Raw genomic sequence first — 22,593 nt, 5'->3', positions numbered from 1 at the left:
TCCCTCTCTCTCCATCCCTCTAGGCTGTACCAGGAGACTGTTCCCCAGGCCTGGTGTCTCCAGACTGGTTGTCCTGTCTCTCTCCTTCCTGGCTCTGCTGCTACTCTACAGGTGGGTGACAGGTCAGACAGGCAGATATAATGTAAATCATGACTTCATGATCATTTCTTCTTCTTCAGCTCTCTGATGGGTCCCCACAGCCCCTCTGCGCTGCACAAGGTCTTCCTCCAGCTCAGACACGTCCGCTCCTACCCCCTCCTCAGACGGCCTCGCTGCTGCCTCCTCCACCCCTCCAACTCCACACCCAACCCTGGACCCAGTCACCCCAGACCCAACCCCTGGTCCCTCTACCCTGGCTCCAACCCCGGGTCCCTCTACCCTGGCTCCAACCCCGGGTCCCTCTACCCTGGCTCCAACCCCGACCTTGAAGCCAGCCCCGTCCTTCTGCTCCTAGCAATCAAGTCCCACCCTGCCAACTCTGACCGCCGGGCTGCCATACGAGCCACCTGGGGCGGGGAGAGGGAGTGGAGAGGTCAGGGGGTGAGGAGGGTGTTTCTACTGGGCCTGGGGAGAGACCCGGAGGTGGGGGAGGAGAGCGAGAGGTACGGGGACATCCTCCAGTGGGGGTTCAGAGAATCCTTTTACAATGTGACCTTGAAAGAGGTTCTGTTCTGGAACTGGTTCCACCAGGAGTGTTCTAGAACCACTCTCTACGTTCTAAAGGGGGACGATGACGTTTATGTGGATGTGGCGAGAGTGGTGTGGTTCCTACAGAACAGGGAACGGGGGATGAGGAGAGGAAAAGGGAGAGAAGAGGGAGAGACAGAGACAGAGAGAGAGAGAGGAACAGAGGGAGGGGCAGGGAGCGAGAGAGGAACAGAGGGAGGGGCAGGGAGAGAGAGAGGAACAGAGGGAGGGGCAGGGAGAGAGAGAGGAACAGAAACAGGGTCTCCCCAGCCTCTCTACATGGGACGTATCTTTGTGGACACCCACCCCGTGCGTATATGGTGGAATAAGTACTACGTCCCCTACAGCCTGTACCATAGCCCCTACCCCCCCTACGCTGGGGGCGGGGGCTACCTCCTCTCCAGAGATGCCCTCTCTCTTCTCCTCCACGCCTCCCCCAGGGTGCCTCTCTTCCCCATCGACGATGCCTATGTCGGCATGGTCGCACAGGTGAGTTGATTGATTGGATGAATTTGATCGCATGCAGAATGAAATTTAATTTAAATCATATTTGGTCATTTAGAAATATACATGTAGACGCAGGGTCACAAATGGCACCCTATTCCTCCATTGGTCAAAAGTAGTGCGCTGAATAGGGTGCTATTTGGGACACTCACCACAATGGACAAACTCACAGAAGCAAATCAAACAAAATAATTTACCTTCCCCCTCTTTCTTTCTTTCTCTCTCTCTCCCTCTCTCAATCTCTCCCTCTTCCGCCTCTCTTTTCTCTTCCCTCTCTCCTCTTCCCCCTCTATCCTCTCTCTCCCTCTCTCCAGGCAGCTAACCTAACAGCCAGACACCATCCTGGTTTCATGCCTGTGGAGTACTCTCCCTCCCTCCACCCCTGTCACTACCTCAACGGGTAAAAGCACTCCTTCATTCCCATGTCTATCAAACACCTAAACGTTAACAAGTATCTGAGCTCTGTCAGTGCGCCAGAATGTGTAAGGACAGTGTGTTATGTTTGTGGCTGTACGAGATGTGTACAATATACAGTACCAGTCAAATGTTTGGACACACCTACTCATTCAAGGGTTTTTCTTTATTTTTACTATTTTCTACATTGTAGAATAATAGTGAATACATCAAAACTATGAAATAACACATATGGAATCATGTAGTTACCAAAAAAGTGTTAAACAAATCAAAATACATTTTATATTTGAGATTCTTCAAAGTAGCCACCCTTTCCTTGATGACAGCTTTGCACACTCTTGGCATTCTCTCAACCAGCTTCACCTGGAATGCTTTTCCAACCATCTTGAAGGAGTTCCCACATATGCTGGGCACTTGTTGGCTGCTTTTCCTTCACTCTGCCGTCCAACTCATCCCAAACCATCTCAATTGGGTTGAGGTCGGGTGACTGTGGAGGCCAGGTCATCTGAAGAAGCACTCCATCACTCTACTTGTTGGTCAAATATCCCTTACACAGCCTGGAGGTGTGTTGGGTCATTGTCCTGTTGATAAACAAATTATAGTCCCACTAAGCCCAAACCAGATGGGATGGCATATCGCTGCAGAATGCTGTGGTAGCCATGCTGGTTAAGTGTGCCTTGAATTCTAAATAAATCACAGACAGTGTCACCAGCAAAGCACCCCCACGCCATCACACCTCCTCCTCCATGCTTCACGGTGGGAACTACACATGCAGAGATAATCCGTTCACCCACACAGCAGCATTTGGAACCAAAAATCTTAAATTTGGACACATTTGCACCGGTCTAATGTCCATTGCTCGTGTTTCTTGGCCCAAGCAAGTCTCTTCTTCTTATTGGTAACCTTTAGTAGTGGTTTCTTTGCAGCAATTCAACCATGAAGGCTTGATTCACACAGTCCCCTCTGAACAGTTGATGTTGAGATGTGTCTGTGACTTGAACTCTGTGAAGCATTTATTTGGGCTGCAATTTCTGAGGCTGGTAACTCTAATGAACTTATCCTCTGCAGCAGAGGTAACTCTGGGCCTTCCATTCCTGTGGCGGTCCTCATGAGAGACAGTTTCATCATAGCGCTTGATGGTTTTTGCGACTGCACTTGAAGAAACTTTAAAAGTTCTTGAAATGTTCCGTATTGACTGACCTTCATATCTTAAAGTAATGATGGACTGTTGTTTCTCTTTGCTTATTTGAGCTGTTCTTGCCATAATATGGACTTGGTCTTTTCCCAAATAGGGCTATCTTCTGTATACCCCCCCTACCTTGTCACAACACAACTGATTGGCTCAAAAGCATTAAGAAGGAAATAAATTCCACAAATTAACTTTTAAGAAGGTACACCTGTTAATTTAAATGCATTACAGGTGACTACCTCATGAAGCTGGTTGAGAGAATGCCAAGAGTGTGCAAAGCTGTCAAGGCAAATGGTGGCTACATGAAGAATCTCAAATATAAAATATTTTGATTTGTTTAACACTTTTTTGGATACTACATGATTCCATATGTGTTATTTAATAGTTTTGATGTCTTCACTATTATTCTACAATGTAGAAAATAGTAAAAAAGAAAAACCCTGGAATGAGTAGGCTTATCCAAACCTTTGACTGGTAGTGTACATGACATAGGTCATAGCATCTATTTTGCAGTACTTTTAGGGTTGCAAAGTTTCCTGTATTTTATAAAGAATTCTGGTTAGAAGACTCCTGGAATTATGAGGGAATAAACAGAAAATCCAAGAATCCTCCAACCAGGATTTTTGAAAAAAAAAACGTTACAGGAATTTTGCAACCCTATGTGTCTAAGACCATTTTCCCCTCGGGGACATTAAAGTTAATCCTATCCTATCTTCTTCTACCGCAGGATCATGGTCCTCCACAAGCTGCTACCCACAGACCTGCTTAATCTCTGGAGCTTCCTCCAGACCCAGGTGCACTCCTGTAAGGACTCTGCCCAGGATGGGCTCACCTTGGCCGGAGCGGACGCCCCTGGTTAGGATTGGAGGGGAAGCTGATCCTAGATCTGTAACTAGGTCAGGGGTATTTTGCACTGCGGGACACAATTGGTCTTCACTGATTGCTCAGTTTGTCCGGGCGGCCAGCTCTAGGAAGAGTCTTGGTGGTTCCAAACTTCTCCCGTTTTAAGAATGATGGAGGCCACTGTGTTCTTGGGGACCTTCAATGCTGTAGACCAGGGGTGTCAAACGTCCGGCCCGTGGGCCGGATCAGGCCCGCAAACGGGTTTAATCCGGCCCGCGAGATGATAAAAATAAAAAAAATAAAAAAATATTATAATAATTGTAAAGTATAAAAATGCGCTGCAATTTTTCAATAAAATAAACTGCTGTTCCAATTGCGTCCACTGGATGGCGCAATAGCAATTGTGTTAAGCAAGCAAACTGTTTATACCGGGGCAGAGCAAGTAGGTCAAGCACGTGCAGCCAATGAGCTACTTTGTTTTGCCCGTGATATTTATTACGGCTTCTACTTTTAACATTATGTGCTTTGGCACCCTCATTGCCCCAATATGTCTCTGTCAAAAAAGAGAAAAGTGGACGCAGAGTGTTCCAAGAAAAATGGTCATCCTATTTATTCACGGAATTGAATGGGAAAGCTGTATGTTTGGTGTGCTCAGAGCATGTTGCAGTGCTGAAAGAATATAACCTTCGTCGCCACTATGTGAGTCTTCATGCCGACAAATATGACAACTTTCAAGGACAGCGGAGATGAGAGAAGGTGAATGAACTGTTGGCGGGTCTGAAGAAACAGCAGTCTGTGTTTACTCACAGCCGAGACATCAGTGACGCTGCAGTGAAAGCTAGCTACCTCATTGCTAATGAAATCGCAGTGGCTTCAAAACCATTTAGTGAGGGTGAATTTGTAAAAACATGCATGATGAAGGCAGCGGAGATTGTGTGCCCTGAAAAGCGGCAGTTTTTTGCAAATATCAGCCTGACAAGTGTCGTATCGAGTAAATGCTGGCAATTATTGCTGATAAACAAAGGAGTCCGCTCATACTGAACCTTGATCATAAGTTTATTCATATCACAAGCTTTCAGCATAAGTGACAGATGTCATGACACCCGGAGAGTGACGTCCCAGATTGCAATGGCCGCTCTGACTTCTTCTTCGCCCAGCATATACTTATAAACAATGTAAAAATATGGGTTGCTCCCTCTGCGGTCCAATCACCCGTCTCCCCTGGGGCGTCACCCCACAAACGGCTACTTTTGAACTAAGATAAACATAATTTTCTTTGTTCCTCTAAAATAGTCATAATCGTCATACACGACACAAGAAACACAGTTGCAGACAGGATTTCCGATCTTTCAGTGGATTTGGACAGCCAGTTGAAGCAAAAAGTAAAGTCATTTATTGCGTTTTCGGTTGCAATTGATGAAAGCACGGACATTACAGATGTTGCACAACTGGCCATTTTCATCCGCGGAGTTGATGACACATTGACCGTCACCGAGGAGTTCGTGGAGTTGGTGCCGATGACAGATACAACGACAGCAGCTGATATTTTTACCGCACTCGTCAAAGTTCAGAGAGAAAGTGCAATCTGCAAATGGAGGACGTGATTTTTTGACTTTTCACTGTATTTTGCACCAGGAGGCTTTGTGTTGCGAGTCATTAAAGATGGATAACGTCATGAAGGTGGTCATCCAAACTGTTAATTTCATCCGATCCAGAAGCCTGAATCACCGTCAGATGTGGTCTTTCTCTCTGAGAAGGCTATCAAACTATGGCCTGCCATACCACACTGAGGTAAGATGGTTAAGCCGAGGTGCTGTGCTGAGGCGTTTCTTTGATTTACGAGAAGAAATTGAACAGTTCATGGAAGAAAAGGGCAAACCAGTGTTAGATTTTCATTCCGCAGAATGGATGCAGGACCTTGCATTTATGGTGGATGTTACAGAGCACCTGAATAACTTGAACAAACAGCTGCAAGGGCGCAACAAAGTTGTCACGCAGTATTATGACAGCATACGTTCTTTCAAGTTGAAGCTGTCATTGTGGGAGACGCAACTTGCCGGTGGTGATGCAGCTCACTTCCCCTGTCTGAAAAATGTGTGCGTGACCCAACATGTGGCAGACATGAAGCGGTTCAAAGATAAAATAACGGGACTGTTACGGGAGTTTGAGCAACGCTTTCAGATTTATGTTTATATGTTTTTATGTTGATGTGCTATTGTTTTTATTTTATTTGTATATTTAACCTATTCTTGACTCTGTGGTTCTTGCACTTGTTTGGGGAACAGGATTTCATTATTTTTATCTACATTTCTGCCTGAGAAATGACACCCTGATATAGTTCTGTGATCTGTGAAACAGTTCTGTTAATCACTGAGGCATTGTGTGTTTGTGTGTTCTTTTTCTTTAGAATTTTCAAATAAACTTGACGTGTTTTATGATTAATAGTGATGTTGTGCTTGTACTATTTTGGACACACTGTCCTCAGGCTCCAGCTTTATGTTGTATGTTGATCGTATTAAAACAAAGAAAACAATCTGAAGTTGTTGTTTTTAAGTTATATATACCATGATTTTTCCGGTCCGGCCCACTTGGGAATAGATTTTCCTCCATGTGGCCCCTGAGCTAAAATGAGTTTGACACCCCTGCTGTAGACATTTTTAGGGACCCTTCCCCAGATCTGTGGCTCGACACAATCCTGTCTTGGGTCTCTACGGACGATTCCTTTGACCACATGGCTTGTTTTTTGCTCTGACATGCACTGTCAACTGTGGGACCTTATATAGACAGGTGTGCCTTTCCAAATCATGTCCAATCAATTGAATTTATCACATGTGGACTCCAAGTTGTAGAAACATCTCAAGGATGATCAATGGAAACAGGATGCACCTGAGCTCAATTTTGAGTCTCATAGCAAAGGCTCTGAATACATATGTAAATAAGGTATTCAAAACCTGTTTCGCTTTGTCATAATGGGGTATTGTGTGTAATCCATTTTAGAATAAGGCTGTGACGTAACAAAATGTGGAAAAAGTCAAGGGGTGTGAATACTTTCCGAATGCACTGTATGTGATCTAAAAATCTAACTACATAATGTTTGTAATAAATACAAAATAAAAAAACATTTCTCCAAGGGACATAACTTCATGATGTAATGATGGCTGGAGGATATGGCCAATATATCATATCACAATAAGGGCTTCACAGGCAAGGATATTGCTGCTAGTAAGATTGCACCTAAATCAACCATTTATCGGATCATCAAGAACTTCAAGGAGAGAGGTTCAATTGTTGTGAAGAAGGCGTCAGGGCACCCAAGAAAGTCCAGCAAGCGCCAGGACCGTCTCCTAAAAGTTGATTCAGCTGCGGGATCGGGGCACCACCAGTGCAGAGCTTGCTCAGGAATGGCAGCAGGCAGGTGTGAGTGCATCTGCACGCACAGTGAGGCAAAGACTTTTGGAGGATGGCCTGGTGTCAAGAAGGGCAGCAAAGAAGCCACTTCTCTTCAGGAAAAACATCAGGGACAGACTGATATTCTGCAAAAGGTACAGGGATTGGACTGCTGAGGACTGGGGTAAAGTCATTTTTCTGATGAATCCCCTTTCCGATTGTTTGGGGCATCCGGAAAACACCTTGTCCGGAGAAGACAATGTGAGCGCTACCATCAGTCCTGTGTCATGCCAACAGTAAAGCATCATGCAACCATTCATGTGTGGGGTTGCTTCTCAGCCAAGGGAGTGGGCTCACTCACAATTTTGCCTATGAACACAGCCATTAATAAAGAATGGTACCAACACATCCTCCGAGAGCAACTTCTCCCAACCATCCAAGAACAGTTTGGTGACGACCAATGCCTTTTCCAGCATGATGGAGCACCTTGCCATAAGGCAAAAGTGATAACTAAGTGTCTCGGGGAACAAAACATCAACATTTTGGGTCCATGGCCAGGAAACTCCCCAGACCTTAATCCCATTGAGAACTTGTGGTCGATCCTCGAGGCGGGTGGACAAACAAAAACCCACAAATTCTGACAAACTCCAAGCATTGATTATGCAAGAATGGGCTGCCATCAGTCAGGATGTGGCCCAGAAGTTAATTGACAGCATGCCAGGGCGGATTGCAGAGGTCTTGAAAAAGAAGGGTCAACACTGCAAATATTGACTCTTTGCATAAACTTCATGTAATTGTCAATAAAAGCCTTTGACACTTATAGAATGCTTGTAATTATACTTCAGTATACCATAGTAACATTTGACAAAAATATCTCATAACAGTGAAGCAGCGAACTTTGTGAAGACCAATACTTGTGTCATTCTCAAAACTTTTGACCACGACTGTAGAGCCTAACTGGCATACATACGCAGCGCGTGAGTTTCAAGTTTGGGGAAGATCATTTTCACCATAACAATGCACTCTTATAATAAAAGCATTACTTGCATTCGCGGTCACTTTTGATAATGGTGTTTACCGCTAATGGAACATTCCTGCTTATAGCCTACTGCCATGTGCGCATTGCTGCGCTTATAATGTGAAGAAATAGCCTAATAGTTTATCAACATTTTAAGCTAAACGTTCTGATCTGTTGCGTCAGCCACATTGTGTAAAACAGGTTTTTTTATACTAGTGGTTGTATTAATTTGGGATCTATCGCATCCCACAACTGTCCCAAACTATGTTTGGAATGTTTATTTGTTGCACAGAATAGAACAGGTTGACTTTTGTACTATGGGGGATAGTAGATTGACATAGGCCAGTGTGTTTGCTGTTCGTTAGGCCTACTCATCTTGTTGGCTGACAAAATAAATGTGGACAGTTCTTCCAATATCTCCAATCCAATTTCTCCAATATGCACCTCGTCATTTATACCTGGTTCAGTTACATTTAAACCTGGTTCATTTAAACCATGTTCATTTATGCTGGTTCATTTAAACCTGGTTCATTTATGCTGGTTCATTTAAACCTAGTTAATTTAAACCTGGTTCTAACACGCATCCTTTGTCCTGATTGTGCCCACGTTTAGACAGGTGTAGACTTTTAAAAGACGGATTGTGATCTGATTGTGATCACCTCCAGAGGTAGTCAAGATAATCATCATTATCCTCTAAAATCATTGACAAGTGGCACTACTGACTCATGGCGTCAATAACATGTGGGCACAATCAGAATGTGGACAAGATCAAGACACAGGATGCATGTTAGCTCCAGGTATAAACGTGGCTTATGCTGCCAACCTGAACCATGCATAACAACGCCAGCTCAGTACAGCTTGGTTCGGCTGGTGTGAAAAGTCCTTTGTATACAGTTTACAGAGCAGAGGAACTGACACAAAGACAATCCAGCTCCATTCAGGGGATGGAAGGAACAGACACTGTCTGCCAGAACGAGGGGTCAGGGTTGAGAGGTCGGTTGGGGGGGGGGGAGAGAGGGAGAGATAGATAGATTGAGGGAGGGGTAGAGAGAAAGGAAAAGAGAGCTAGAGATAGATGAGAGGGGAGAGAGATAGACAGCTACAGCTAGCTTCGTTAAGTTTTGGTAGTGGCGCACTGAATAATTATAGCTAGTTGGCTAAGCTTTGATCAGCATCGATATCCAAAAATAGCTGGATACTGGATTTAAAATGATGAGGGGGGGGGGGGTCAGATCTCCTTCTATGATGTGGAGGCCAGGTCTCTGATTTACTCCTTCACCAACGATCAGCAGCACTTCAATGAGAAACTCTATCCGTTCTTCAGCCCAGGCCTTACTGATGGTGGTAAAAACTCAGCCCCGTTAATCATCACACCTGTCATTCAAACAGGATGAGTTTTATGGTCCGTTGGGATAGGACCTCATAAATAATAATATAATAATAATAATAATAATAACTTGTTAGGGTCCAGTTAGTGAGTCATAACTATGATATTAACGCATTTGAGTGCTTTTTGAAGTCGGAACAACTCTTCAGCCAATTGGATGTTCAGCTAGATGGCTAAGCTTGCTAACGTTGGTAGTAATAAGTTAGTTAGCTATATGGTTTGATAATGTGTCAAACTACAGACAGGTATGGGTCAAACTGCTTCATTATCCACATTATTAAGGGTGTGTACATGGCTGTGTTTTACCATCTTTTGATTGATTGAAAAGGTGAAAGGTCAGCGATGGAATGTAAAAACTCGTAAACTCTGGAATCATCATTCTGGTCTGGAGTTTTCCACTTGAACTCATTGGAACTCAGACTAGGAAGGCCGTTCTAGTGGTTATTTCCGATAGCATCCATCCGAACATATCAATCCGAACACATGCTGATTAATGACATGGGGCCCAAAATTATTTTTCATAGTAAATTAGACTTCTTTTTTTTAAATAGTCTAATCTAAATCTGAAGGAGAGAGTCACTGCTGTGGTCTGATGATTAGAGAACTAGTGTAGGCCATACACATTTTAATAAAGGTAGAGTCAGCTAAATGAAATCGCCACAAGCAGCACCGCATATATTATAGTGAGATGAAAGACTTCGCTCTCACACAGTCACAAACAACGTGGTAGCCATGTGGGTGTCTCGTGTGTGTGTTCAGGTGAGAAGAGTTAGACAAATTATTTAATCAATTAGCTTCAGCTGGCTGGTGTGCGACCGTAGAAAAATTGGTTTGACTTTGGATAGCCTATCTCTGAAACTAGTTAGGGACTGTCATTAAATTACACAATGTAAATGAGACAATATTTTCATGTTACCCACCTTTTAGTTTTTGTAATTAAATGTTTTCAATATTTGTATATGCATTTCTACAATGCATAGTTGGTTTGAGGTTAAGTCATTGAAACATATTGTCCCATGTACATTATGTAATTTACCGATGGTCCCTACCTAGTCCCATAGGGATATCCAAAGTGAACCCAAATGTACCACTCAGAATTGACGATTACTTCTGTGCTACCAGCTGTGGGCAGGATTTGAAACAAACCCAACTTTCATTTACGTTGTGTTGTGAATGAGCCTGGTCAATATGACCTGAGGACTCCTCTCCCAACAGGACTCTGGTAACAAAAAAACAAGGAAGTAGAAGAAGTCATGTTCCTCTGCCGGAGGGTGGATGTTCATCTTATATTGCGACACCCTCCCCCCCACCCCCCAACCACCACCCCCCACGTTGTACTCAAGCCCTGGGTTAGAGCTGTTGGACCTGCCTGATGGCAGGTGAGCCATGAAGCCGATGACACCACGGATTGTCGTCACATACAAAGGAAACAATGTGTTACCTAACATTTGGTGAACATCACGTGTAAAGGAGACAATGTCACGTGTAATGGGGAGGCTGTAGTTAAGGAGGCTTGGGCAAAAATGTGTAAATACCAATGATAGGGAAAGGGAGGAGATTGATGTATTAGAAGCTTGAAGATTTTGGGGCAAGGTAAGCACAGAACTTAATCAAAATCAAATGTTATTTGTCTCATACGCCGAATACAACAGGTGTAGACCTTACAGTGAAATGCTTACTGACAAGCCCTTAACCAACAATGCAGTTTTAAGAAAAATAAGTGTTAACAAATTACTAAAGAGCAGCAGTAAAATAACAGTGGTGAGGCTATATACAGGGGATACTGGTACAGAGTCAATGTGCGGGGGAACCGGCAGGTAGCTTAGTGGTTAAGAGCGTAGTGCCAGTAACCGAAAGGTCGCTGGTTCTAATCCCCGAGCCGACTAGGTGAAAAATCTGTCGATGTGCCCTTGAGCAAGGCACTTAACCCTAATTGCTCCTGTAAGTCGCTCTGAATAAGAGCGTGACTAAAATGTAAAATGTAAATTAGGTAATATGTCAACATAGGTAGAGTTAAAGTGACTCTTGTTAGAAGCTACTGCATTGTAATTGCCATACAGTACCAGTCAAAAGTTTGGACACGCCCACTCATTCAAGGGTTTTTCATGAATCTTACTATTTTCTACATTGTAGAATAATAGTGAAGACATAAAAACTTTGAAACAACACGTATGGAATCATGTAGTAACCAAAAAAGTGTTAAACAAATCAAACTATATGTTATATTTCAGATTCTTCAAATAGCCACCCTTTGCCTTGATGACAGCTTTGCACACTCTTGGCATTCTCTCAACCAGCTCCACCTGGAATGCTTTTCCAACAGTCTTGAAGGAGTTCTCATATATGCTGAGCACTTGTTGGCTGCTTTTCCTTCACTCTGCGGTCCGACTCATCCCAAATCATCTCAATTAGGTTGAGGTCGGGTGATTGTGGAGGCCAGGTCATCTGATGCAGCACTCCATCACTCTCCTTCTTGGTCAAATAGCCCTTACACAGCCTGGAGGTGTGTTGGGTCATTGTCCTGTTGAAAAACAAATGATAGTCCCCACTAAGCCCAAACCAGATGGGATGGCATATCGCTGCAGAATGCTGTGGTAGCCATGCTGGTTAAGTGTGCCTTGAATTCTAAATAAATCACAGACAGTGTCACCAGCAAAGCACCCCCACACCATAACACCTCCTCCTCCATGCTTTACGGTGGGAACTACACATGCAGAGATCATCTGTTCACCCACAGCGTCTCACAAAGACACCGCGGTTGGAACCAAACATCTCCAATTTGGACACCAGACCAAAGGACAAATGTCCACTGGTCTAATGTCCATTGTTTGTGTTTCTTGGCCCAAGCAATTCTCTTCTTGTTATTGGTGTCCTTTAGTAGTGGTTTCTTTGCAGCAATTTAACCATGAAGGCCTGATTCACACAGTCTCCTCTGAACAGTTGATGTTGAGATGTGTCTGTTACTTGAACTCTGTGAAGCATTTATTTGGGCTGCAATTTCTGAGGCTGGTAACTTTAATGAACTTATCCTCTGCAGCAGAGGTAACTCTGGGTCTTCCATTCCTGTGGCGGTCCTCACGAGAGCCAGTTTCATCATAGCGCTTGATGGTTTTTGCGACTGCACTTGAAGAAACGTTCAAAGTTCTTGAAATGTTCCGTATTGACTGACCTTCATGTCTTAAAGTAATGATGGACTGTCGTTTCTCTTTGCTTATTTTAGCTGTTCTTGCCATAATATAATAATAAAATAATAATAATATGCCATTTAGCAGACACTTTTATCCAAAGCGACTTACAGTCATGTGTGCATACATTTTTACGTATGGGTGGTCCCGGGGATCGAACCCACTACCCTGGCGTTACAAGCGCCATGCTCTACCAATTGAGCTACAGAGGACCACATGAACCATATGAACTTGGTCTTCTACCAAATAGGGCTATCTTCTGTATATCATATTGTGGGCTCGAAAGCAGGAAACCAAAAGGAGGAGCTTGAGGATAACGGAGCACTGGGAGTCTAGCCTGTACAGCTTTTTGTCCTCTACCCAGATGAAGTGCTGAACCCCGTGTTTTCAGTTAAGAATTCATTTAGCTGAAACCCTATACCCGGGATTTAGCGAATGTGACTAATCCGTGGAGGTTGCTGTCCGGTCAATTAGAAAGGGAGGACCAGCAGGAATGTCTGAGACTGTTTATAATAAATAGTTTAACCCCATGGCGGAACTGTACCCTGCGTGAACAATGGGAAACCAGTAAGAGCTGCACCACGTACTAAAATAGTACAGAGCGGACTATATATACAGTTGAAGTCGGAAGATTACGTACACCTTAGCCAAATACATTTAAACTCAGTTTTTCACAATTCATGACATTTAATCCTGGTAAAAAATTCCCTGTCTTAGGTCAGTTAGGATCACCACTTTATTTTAAGAATGTGAAATGTCAGAATAATGGTAGAGAGAATGATTTATTTCAGCTTTTATTTCTTTCATCACATTCCCAGTGGGTCAGAAGTTTACATACACTCAATTAGTATTTGGTAGCATTGCCTTTAAATTGTTTAACTTGGGTCAAACGTTTCGGGTAGCCTTGCACAAGCTTCCCACAATAAGGTGGGTGAATTTTGGCCCATTCCTCCTGACAGAGCTGGTGTAACTGAGTCAGGTTTGTAGGCCTCCTAGCTCGCACATGCTTTTTCAGTTCTGCCCAAACATTTTCTATAGGATTGAGGTCAGGGCTTTGTGATGGCCACTCCAATACATTGACTTTGTTGTCCTTAAGCCATTTTGCCACAACTTTGGAAGTATCAAATCAAATCAAATCAAATTTTATTGGTCACATGCGGCGAATACAACAGGTGCAGACATTACAGTGAAATGCTTACTTACAGCCCTTAACCAACAGTGCATTTATTTTAAAACAAAAAAGTAAGAATAAAACAACAACAAAAAAGTGTGGGGAAAAAAGAGCAGAAGTAAAATAAAGTGACAGTAGGGAGGCTATATATACAGTAAAATAAAGTGACAGTAGGGAGGCTATATATACAGGGGGGTACCGTTGCATAGTCAATGTGCGGGGGCACCGGCTAGTTGAGGTAGTTGAGGTAATATGTACATGTGGGTAGAGTTAAAGTGACTATGCATAAATACTTAACAGAGTAGCAGCAGCGTAAAAAGGATGGGGTGGGGGGGCAGTGCAAATAGTCCGGGTAGCCATGATTAGCTGTTCAGAGTCTTATGGCTTGGGGGTAGAAGCTGTTGAGAAGTCTTTTGGACCTAGACTTGGCACTCCGGTACCGCTTGCCGTGCGGTAGCAGAGAGAACAGTCTATGACTAGGGTGGCTGGAGTCTTTGACAATTTTGAGGGCCTTCCTCTGACACCGCCTGGTATAGAGGTCCTGGATGGCAGGGAGCTTTGCCCCAGTGATGTACTGGGCCGTACGCACTACCCTCTGTAGTGCCTTGCGGTCAGAGGCCAAGCAGTTGCCATACCAGGCGGTGATGCAACCAGTCAGGATGCTCTCGATGGTGCAGCTGTAGAATTTTTTGAGGATCTGAGGACCCATGCCAAATCTTTTTAGTCTCCTGAGGGGGAATAGGCTTTGTCGTGCCCTCTTCACGACTGTCTTGGTGTGTTTGGACCATGATAGTTCGTTGGTGATGTGGACACCAAGGAACTTGAAGCTCTCGACCTGTTCCACTACAGCCCCGTCGATGAGAATGGGGCGTGCTCAGTCCTCTTTTTTTTCCTGTAGTCCACAATCATCTCCTTTGTCTTGGTCACGTTGAGGGAGAGGTTGTTGTCCTGGCACCACACGGCCAGATCTCTGACCTCCTCCCTATAGGCTGTCTCATCGTTGTCGGTGATCAGGCCTACCACTGTTGTGTCGTCGGCAAACTTAATGATGGTGTTGGAGTCGTGCCTGGCCATGCAGTCATGGGTGAACAGAGAGTACAGGAGGGGGACTGAGCACGCACCCTGAGGGGCCCCCGTGTTGAGGATCAGTGTGGCAGATGTGTTGTTACCTACCCTTACCACCTGGGGGCGGCCCGTCAGGAAGTCCAGGATCCAGTTGCAGAGGGAGGTGTTTAGTCCCAGGATCCTTAGCTTAGTGATGAGCTTAGAGGGCACTATGGTGTTGAATGCTGAGCTGTAGTCAATGAATAGCATTCTCACGTAGGTGTTCCTCTTGTCCAGGTGGGAAAGGGCAGTGTGGAGTGCGATAGAGATTGCATCATCTGTGGATCTGTTGGGGCGGTATGCAAATTGGAGTGGGTCTAGGGTTTCTGGGATTATGCTGGGGGTCATTGTCCATTTGGAAGACCCATTTGCGACCAAGCTTTAACTTCCTGACTGATGTCTTGAGATGTTGCTTCAATATATCCACATCATTTTCCTTCCTCATGAAGCCATCTATTTTGTAAAGTGAACCAGTCCCTCCTGCAGCAAAGCACACCCACAGCATGATGCTGTAACCCCCGTGCTTCACGGTTGGGATGGTGTTCTTCGGCTTGAAAGCACCCCCTTTTTCCTCCAAACATAACAATGGTCATTATGGCCAAACAGTTCTATTTTTGTTTCATCAGACCAGAGGACATTTCTCCAAAAAGTACGATCTTTGCCCCCATTTTCAGTTGCAAACCGTAATCTGGCTTTTTTATGGCGGTTTTGGAGCAGTGGCTTCTTCCTTGCTGAGCGGCCTTTCAGGTTATGTCGATTGTAGGACTCGTTTTACTGTGGATATAGATACTTTTGTACGATTATGTAAGATGTGATTAGACAATCCTGTTTTATGATTGAGATATATATATATATAAATAAAAACGTTTGTGAGCCTTAGCCCAAACATCTTTTAGAAGTGAGTTTAGGAAGTAGAATACCACATCTCTAATGCTTCATCAGACCTGCTGTGTCCAGTGAGAGTACGCCTACTTTAGCCTCCACTAGCTAACAATCAGTCAAAGTGAATGGGGCTTGTGTGCATGTTTTTCTTTAAAATGGCCAAAACACCTGTAAATGACATCAAACCAAATATGAAGTTGATTTGACATTTTGGTCACATACCCGATTCCCTTCTATTGGTTGTTAGCTAGCATATGTTTGTAGTGGCCGTTTAGTGAAAACCGAACCATGGATTACAGTTTCCTTCAGTTTGACACCCCTGCACTACAGAATGAGCAGTGATGCAGTGGTAAAAAAACAATACAGGTGGGTAATGCTGTAAGTGGTGAATCAAGTAATGGGTCCCTGTATTTTCAATGCATTTTTCTGTGAAATATGGGTAAACGCTCATGCTATTTACCCTCCACTACACCACTGATAATCAGACATTACATTTTACATTTTAGTCATTTAGCAGACGCTCTTATCCAGAGCGACTTACAGTTAGTGAATACATATTTTTTTATACTGGCCCCCCGTGGGAATTGAACCCACAACCCTGGCGTTGCAAACACCATGCTCTATCAACTGAGCTACATCCCTGCCGGCCATTCCCTCCCCTACCCTGGACGACGCTGGGCCAATTGTGCGCCGCCCATGAGTCTCCCGGTCGCGGCCGGCTGCGACAGAGCCTGGATTCGAACCAGGATCTCTAGTGGCACAGCTAGCACTGCGATGCAGTGTCTTAGACCACTGCGCCACTCGGGAGTACAACGGTTACTGGTTTACATACATCAGTAACTGTGACTATGAACAAATTACACTGCAATGGCTTCTTCACAAAAACCTTTAATATTCCACCTAGATGATTTATTTCATTGTCAAATACAGTGATCCTTCCATACAGATACAGTAAAACCTTTCAGTAGTCAATGACATTGAGGTTACCACCATCTACTGTGAACATGTATATTTAATTTTTTACAAACTATTAAACTCGCCAAGGTGCCAATCACTTGTCCCCTTTTTTTTTTTTTTTGTGGAGGATTTTATTCCAATCCAAATTGCACTTTTTAAATGCGAGTAAAAACAGACCTTTGAGTTTGTTGCACCCCTAAAATGGCACCCCATTCCCGAGCTATATAGTGTAATGTATATACACAGTGTACAAAATATTAATAAAACACCTTCCTAATATTGACTTGTCCCCCCCCAAAAAAAATTTGTCGAGGTATGGACTCTACAAGGTGTCGATTGAGTTGTACAGGGATACTGGCCCATGTTGACCCCAATGCTTCCCACAGTTCACCCTCTGAATGGCACACATACTCAATCCATACCATATCTCAATTGTCTCAAAAAAAATCCTTCTTTAACCTGTCTCCTACCCTTCATCTACACTGATTTGAAGTGGATTTAACAAGTGACATCAATAAGGGATCATAGCTTTCACCTGGATTCAACTGGTCAGTCTACGTCACATATGTCAGAGTCAAGGCCCGCGGGCCACATCCGGCCCGCGAGAAGGTTTTTTACGGCCCCTGGGATGATCTTGATTTATTATTAGAACCGGCCCGCAGACCGCAGCAAGCCGGCAGCCCGCAGATCTTTTACACGCACCAATACTACATTTCCCACAATGCAACGGTGACGCACCGAGCAGTAGGCTGCTTCATTTCAATATTTATTGGCACAGCAGTCGTCAGCATCACAGTAAAATTAACTTTCAGATACCCATCAAAAATGGCAAAACGGAAGGTGGACACTGAGAACCGGGGGTTTCAAACAAGGTGGGAGTCGGAGTATATGTTCACGGAGGTAGCTGAAACGAAACACGCGGACAAAAACAAGAATATGGACATGGAACAAAGGCTACAAAAGGCAGAGGAATTAAAACGAGGCCTCAAATCTCGACAGGCTCTGTTCAAAAAAGCCAAATCACAAGGCCAGGCTGCTGTCAAGGCCAGTTTTATTTTGGCAGAAGAGATCGCTAAATCAGCCCGGCCATTTACGGAGGGGGATTTCATCAAAAACTGCATGATTAAAGTTTGTGACGAAGTTTGCCCAGAAAAAAGGCAACTCTTTTTAAATGTGAGTCTGAGCAGAAACACCATTGCCGAGAGAGTAGACCAGTTGTCCATCAATCTAAAAGAGCAGCTTGTGAAAAAGGGAAAAGATTTCATTGCATATTCCTTGGCTGTGGATGAGAGCACCGACATTTCTGACATTGCCCAGTTGTCAATTTTCATCCGCGGAGTGGACTCCAGCCTAAGCGTGACAGAGGAGTTTTTGGCTTTACGTCCTATGCATGGCACAACTACGGGGCATGATTTGTATGAAGAGGTGTCAAGATGTGTAAATGAGATGGAGCTGCCTTGGGAAAAACTCGTGGGTTTGACAACCGACGGAGCACCTGCGATGTGTGGACACAGGAGCGGACTGGTGGCGAAGATACGGGAAAAGATGCAAGAGGAAAACGCGACAGGTGAGCTGACAGCTTATCATTGTATCATACACCAGGAAGCGTAGTGCGGTAAAGCCTTGAAAATGGAGCATGTAATGAGCATCATCACGCGCACAGTTAACTTTATCAGAGCCAAAGGTTTGAATCACCGCCAGTTCAAGGCATTTCTGACGGAGTTAGAAACGGAGCATGGTGATTTGCCTTATCACACAGAGGTGCGATGGCTAAGCCAGGGAAAGGTGCTTCAAAGATGTTTCGAGCTTCGTGAGGAGATTTGTCTGTTCTTGGACAGCAAAGGGAAAGACACAACACAACTCCGAGACGAAATGTTTCTGTGTGAAATGGCTTTTCTGTGTGACATTACGAGTCATCTGAATGCAATGAACTTGCAGCTGCAGGGTCGGGATCATGTCATCTCTGATATGTACAGTACAGTGAAGGCATTTAAAACCAAACTGACTCTGTGGGAGACGCAGATGCGGAAAGAAAATTTGAGCCACTTTCCCAGCTGCCAGACCATGAAAGAGAAGCTCTCTACCAGTGCGTTCCCGAGCGCACAGTTGGCTGATAAAATAGGTATGCTTGCCGCTGACTTTCGACGCCGATTTGCTGACTTTGAAGCACAAAAAAGCAGGTTGGAACTGCTCGGTAACCCATTTGCTGTTGACGTGGAAAGCTCACCACCAAACCTCCAAATGGAGTTGATTGACCTCCAATGCAATGATGCACTGAGGGCAAAATATGCGGCAGTGGGTGCTGCGGAGTTCGCCCGTTTCCTCCCCGACACAATGCCCCAGCTGCGCATCCAGGCTGCTCAAACGTTGTCTATGTTTGGCAGCACATACCTGTGTGAACAACTGTTTTCTTTGATGAACCTGAACAAAACATCACACAGAAGTCGACTTACTGCTGAACACCTCCACTCAATTCTGAGGATTTCCTCAGCTCAGAGCCTTACCCGAACATTGATGAACTTGTGGAAAAGATGGGACACCACCAAGTATCACCCTCAACCTCAAACAAGTGAACATTACTGTGCAATCACATATTTAGAGTTTTTACTCAGTTCAAGTTTAAAAGTTAAAGTTTAATATTTGTTTTCACTGCATGTTACTTCTCCTTAAACAAAGTGTTGTTTTTGATTAATAGATTTTTGCACTTTATTTTATTGTATTTCAATCCAATTATATTTTAAAAAATATTTCAGTTGAGTGGATGATAGAAAATTGCTATTATTGTTTTTTTCTTTGAAGTAAATTTAGCCCACTTTTGCTAAAATAGAAAATATAGGCTACTGATGGTGCCTTGAATACCGGTTTCTTTCATTTAATGTTCATGTTATGGGGATTTTTATATAAAGGAAATTTGTCTTTTGTGTCTGTTGAAAATTAAAGATTACTGACAGAGCCATAACAAAATATTGCTTTATTTATCTGATCATATTGGAATATATTTGTTAGGTTTTCAGTAGGTTCAATTAGGTTCACTAGACTATATGCGTCATTTAAAAATTTTTCAATGAACATTCGAACAGTCCGGCCCTCGGCTTGTAGCTAAATTTTTTATTTGGCCCTCCGTCCATTTGACTTTGACACCCCTGGTCTACGTCATGGAAAGAGCAGGTGTTCCTAATGTTTTGTACACTCAGTGTATAGTGTTGTGCACTACGTAGGGAACAAGGTGGCATTTGGGACACTAACCTTTAGTTACATTCAATACCGTTTGTTGTGTTGGCTCACGTTTAATCCGATCTAACATGTGCAAAGCCAATTACATTCATTTAACTTAACCTTTATTTTAAAAAAAAGTTAGGCTTGTAAAAATAAAAATAAATCACAAAAAGAAAACATTTCTCAAGTTAAGTAACATATCAAATCTACATTGTCCTCTTCTTGCATATTATGTTGTATTTTTTTACCTGGTATATTATTAAAACATAAAAACAGCAACTCTGAAAACCACCAAAACAACACAGCACCTTCATAATCCAGCGGCTTTTGAGGTAAAGGAACAAAACCTCCCAAAAACGCACACTGGCATTAAAACTAAACGTGTTCTCAAGAAAAACATTCTGACTTTTATACAACCCAGTCATCATCAGCTTCAACAGTGTTTTCCAATCCTGGTCCTGGGGTCCCAACGTGCACATTTTAGTTATTGTCCTAACACTAACACACCTCACTCAAATAAAAAAATCGGTCAAGTGTGTTAGTGCAAAGTGCAAAAAACTAAAGATTTGCACCCTTTTGGGTCCCCAGGACCAGTATTAGGAAACACTGAGTTACAACATCTATCAAATTGAGGTCACATATCAGAACTATCAGAAGATTATAAATTAGTATAATTATTATTCTTGGTAGTCAAGACATCTCAACAAATCAAATAACTGTAAACTGCCCATGATAACCCCCTTATAGTTATCCATGACTAGTTATCGATGACTGGTAATCAGTTACTTACTAGTTACCAATTACTAGTTATCAGTTATTAGATATCAGTTACTTACTAGTTATCAATTACTAGTTATTGATGACTGGTTATCAATTACTAGTTATCAATGACTAGTTATCAGTTATTAGGTACCAGTTACTTTCTAGTTATCAGTTATTAGATATCAGTTACTTACTAGTTATCAATAACTGGTTATCAATTACTAGTTATCGATGACTGGTTATCAATTACTAGTTATCGAGTAATAGTTTGCAATTACAGGACCCTAAGGGGCCCGGTCAAAGTAGTACACTATATATATATATGTAATAGGGTGTCATTAAGGAAACAATGTCATGTCTCACCAAATAAAGACACTGTGTTGTCCATGTTGGATGCAAATATCTGCCAGGCTGGCCAAACAAAATAATACATTTTGACCCAATGACCTCTAAACTAAATGCTTTTATTGTCTAACAGTCAGATCAGACGTGTGTGTGTGTGTTTAAGCGTTTACATGTACGTGTGTGTGGGTGTGTGTGTTTAAGCGTTTACATGTACGTGTGTGTGGGTGTGTGTGTGTGTGTGTGTGTGTGTTTAAGCGTTTACATGTACGTGTGTGTGGGTGTGTGTGTTTAAGCGTTTACATGTACGTGTGTGTGTGTGTGTGTGTGTGTGTGTGTGTGTGTGTGTGTGTGTTTAAGCGTTTACATGTACGTGTGTGTGTGTGTGTGTGTGTGTGGATGTCTGAAATTGTCTCGCCTCCTACTTACTAAAACTACATACTGTATACTAAATGGTACTACATACTGTATACTAATGGTACTACATACTGTATACGAATGGTACTACATACTATTCAGAAGTACTGTTTAGTAAAAACGTATGCAGTGAGCAACAAATATCAACATACTGCTTATCTAATGCGCAATAGGGCTTGTTCCGCCATTCGTTCATTTTTGTAGAGCACATCCCCTATTCTGATTTTCAGCTGTTGTCAAACACAAGTGGGTGTGAAAAGACACTTCTCTTCCTCAATAGTGTGCAGTGAATTCTACTAGATGAAAGGCCAAAATGAGTATGACATGCTGGCATTTAAAAGATACTCCAAATATTCAAAATGTCTAATAATATAAAATGTTATATTTTCACATACCCAAAAAGCCTACTATTAAATGTGAACCAAGTATGGGTATTCTGACACAGCCCGCACGTGTGTGTGTCTACTGCAGGGCACAGGCGCCGCTGGGCAGAAAGTCCTGTACGTAGACAGCCACAGCCTTGGTGAGGTATGTCATACTGCCAAAACGTCCACTAGGGGCGCTGTCGTACAGCAGGCGACACACTCCTGTGGAGGGGTCCCTTTCTAATATGTGCTCCTCTGCTCCCAAGTCCTTCTGTAGAGGGGGGAGGGAGGGTCTTTAATGAATGAATGAATGAATGAATGAATGAATGAATGAATGAATGACACAGACAGACAGACAGACAGACAGACAGACAGACAGACAGACAGACAGACAGACAGAGACAGACAGATCTAGTGCTGGTAGAAAAAAGAACAGAACCCACCTGTTCATAGTAGAACAAACAAATGCGAGCCCACCCACCTGGTCGTGGTAAAACATGTCGTTGGCGATGTGGACGATCTTCTCCACGTGGATGATGCTGCCCACGCTGTCTATGTCCACGTCTGCCAGCATGGTGAGAACTAAGATGGCCTCCACCAGCAGCTGGCGGTACTCTGGCTGGGGCACCCGATTCAGCACTGTCTCCACGTGCACAGCAAACTTGATCTCATCTATAGTCATCTGGGGTGGGGTGGGGTGGGGTGGGGCGGGGTGGGGCGGGGTGGGGTGGGATGAGAGAGAGGGGGAGTTGGAGAGAGACAC

At 43.5% G+C, this 22,593-nt stretch overlaps 2 protein-coding genes across 4 annotated transcripts in view; one reads left to right on the top strand and one right to left on the bottom strand.

Moving 5' to 3' along the window:
• Window positions 1-888: 888 nt before the first annotated feature.
• Window positions 889-3,803, top strand: LOC121554637 (acetylgalactosaminyl-O-glycosyl-glycoprotein beta-1,3-N-acetylglucosaminyltransferase). Its single transcript, XM_041868295.1, has 3 exons — window positions 889-1,176; window positions 1,506-1,591; window positions 3,522-3,803. Exons 1-3 carry the CDS (start codon window positions 967-969, stop codon window positions 3,652-3,654), a joined length of 429 nt encoding a protein of 142 aa, XP_041724229.1. The 5' UTR covers window positions 889-966; the 3' UTR covers window positions 3,655-3,803.
• Window positions 3,804-21,387: 17,584 nt separating this feature from the next.
• phka1a (phosphorylase kinase, alpha 1a (muscle)) overlaps window positions 21,388-22,593 on the bottom strand; it is a 58,403-nt gene continuing 57,197 nt past the window's right edge. For all 3 annotated transcript variants that reach the window (XM_041868392.2, XM_041868390.2, XM_041868391.2), the window contains 2 exons: window positions 22,312-22,512; window positions 21,388-22,101 (listed from right to left, as the gene is read on the bottom strand). In XM_041868392.2, the coding sequence (XP_041724326.1) occupies window positions 21,928-22,101; window positions 22,312-22,512 (375 nt within the window). In that variant the 3' untranslated portion in view covers window positions 21,388-21,927. The remainder of the gene's footprint in view (window positions 22,102-22,311; window positions 22,513-22,593) is intronic.

Source organism: Coregonus clupeaformis, chromosome 27 (genome assembly GCF_020615455.1).
Source record: "Coregonus clupeaformis isolate EN_2021a chromosome 27, ASM2061545v1, whole genome shotgun sequence".
NCBI classification, from domain to species: domain Eukaryota; kingdom Metazoa; phylum Chordata; class Actinopteri; order Salmoniformes; family Salmonidae; genus Coregonus; species Coregonus clupeaformis.
The sequence above is the reverse complement of the archived record's forward strand: the minus strand, read 5'-3'. Positions and strand labels throughout refer to the sequence as shown.

Bases quoted from the DNA above. Each gene is read 5' to 3' on its own strand.
- LOC121554637 (XM_041868295.1), top strand. From the start codon at position 967: ATGGGACGTATCTTTGTGGACACCCACCCCGTGCGTATATGGTGGAAT. The intron at 1,177-1,505 runs GTGAGTTGATTG...CCCTCTCTCCAG, and splicing joins ATGTCGGCATGGTCGCACAG to GCAGCTAACCTAACAGCCAG. The intron at 1,592-3,521 runs GTAAAAGCACTC...CTTCTACCGCAG, and splicing joins CCCTGTCACTACCTCAACGG to GATCATGGTCCTCCACAAGC.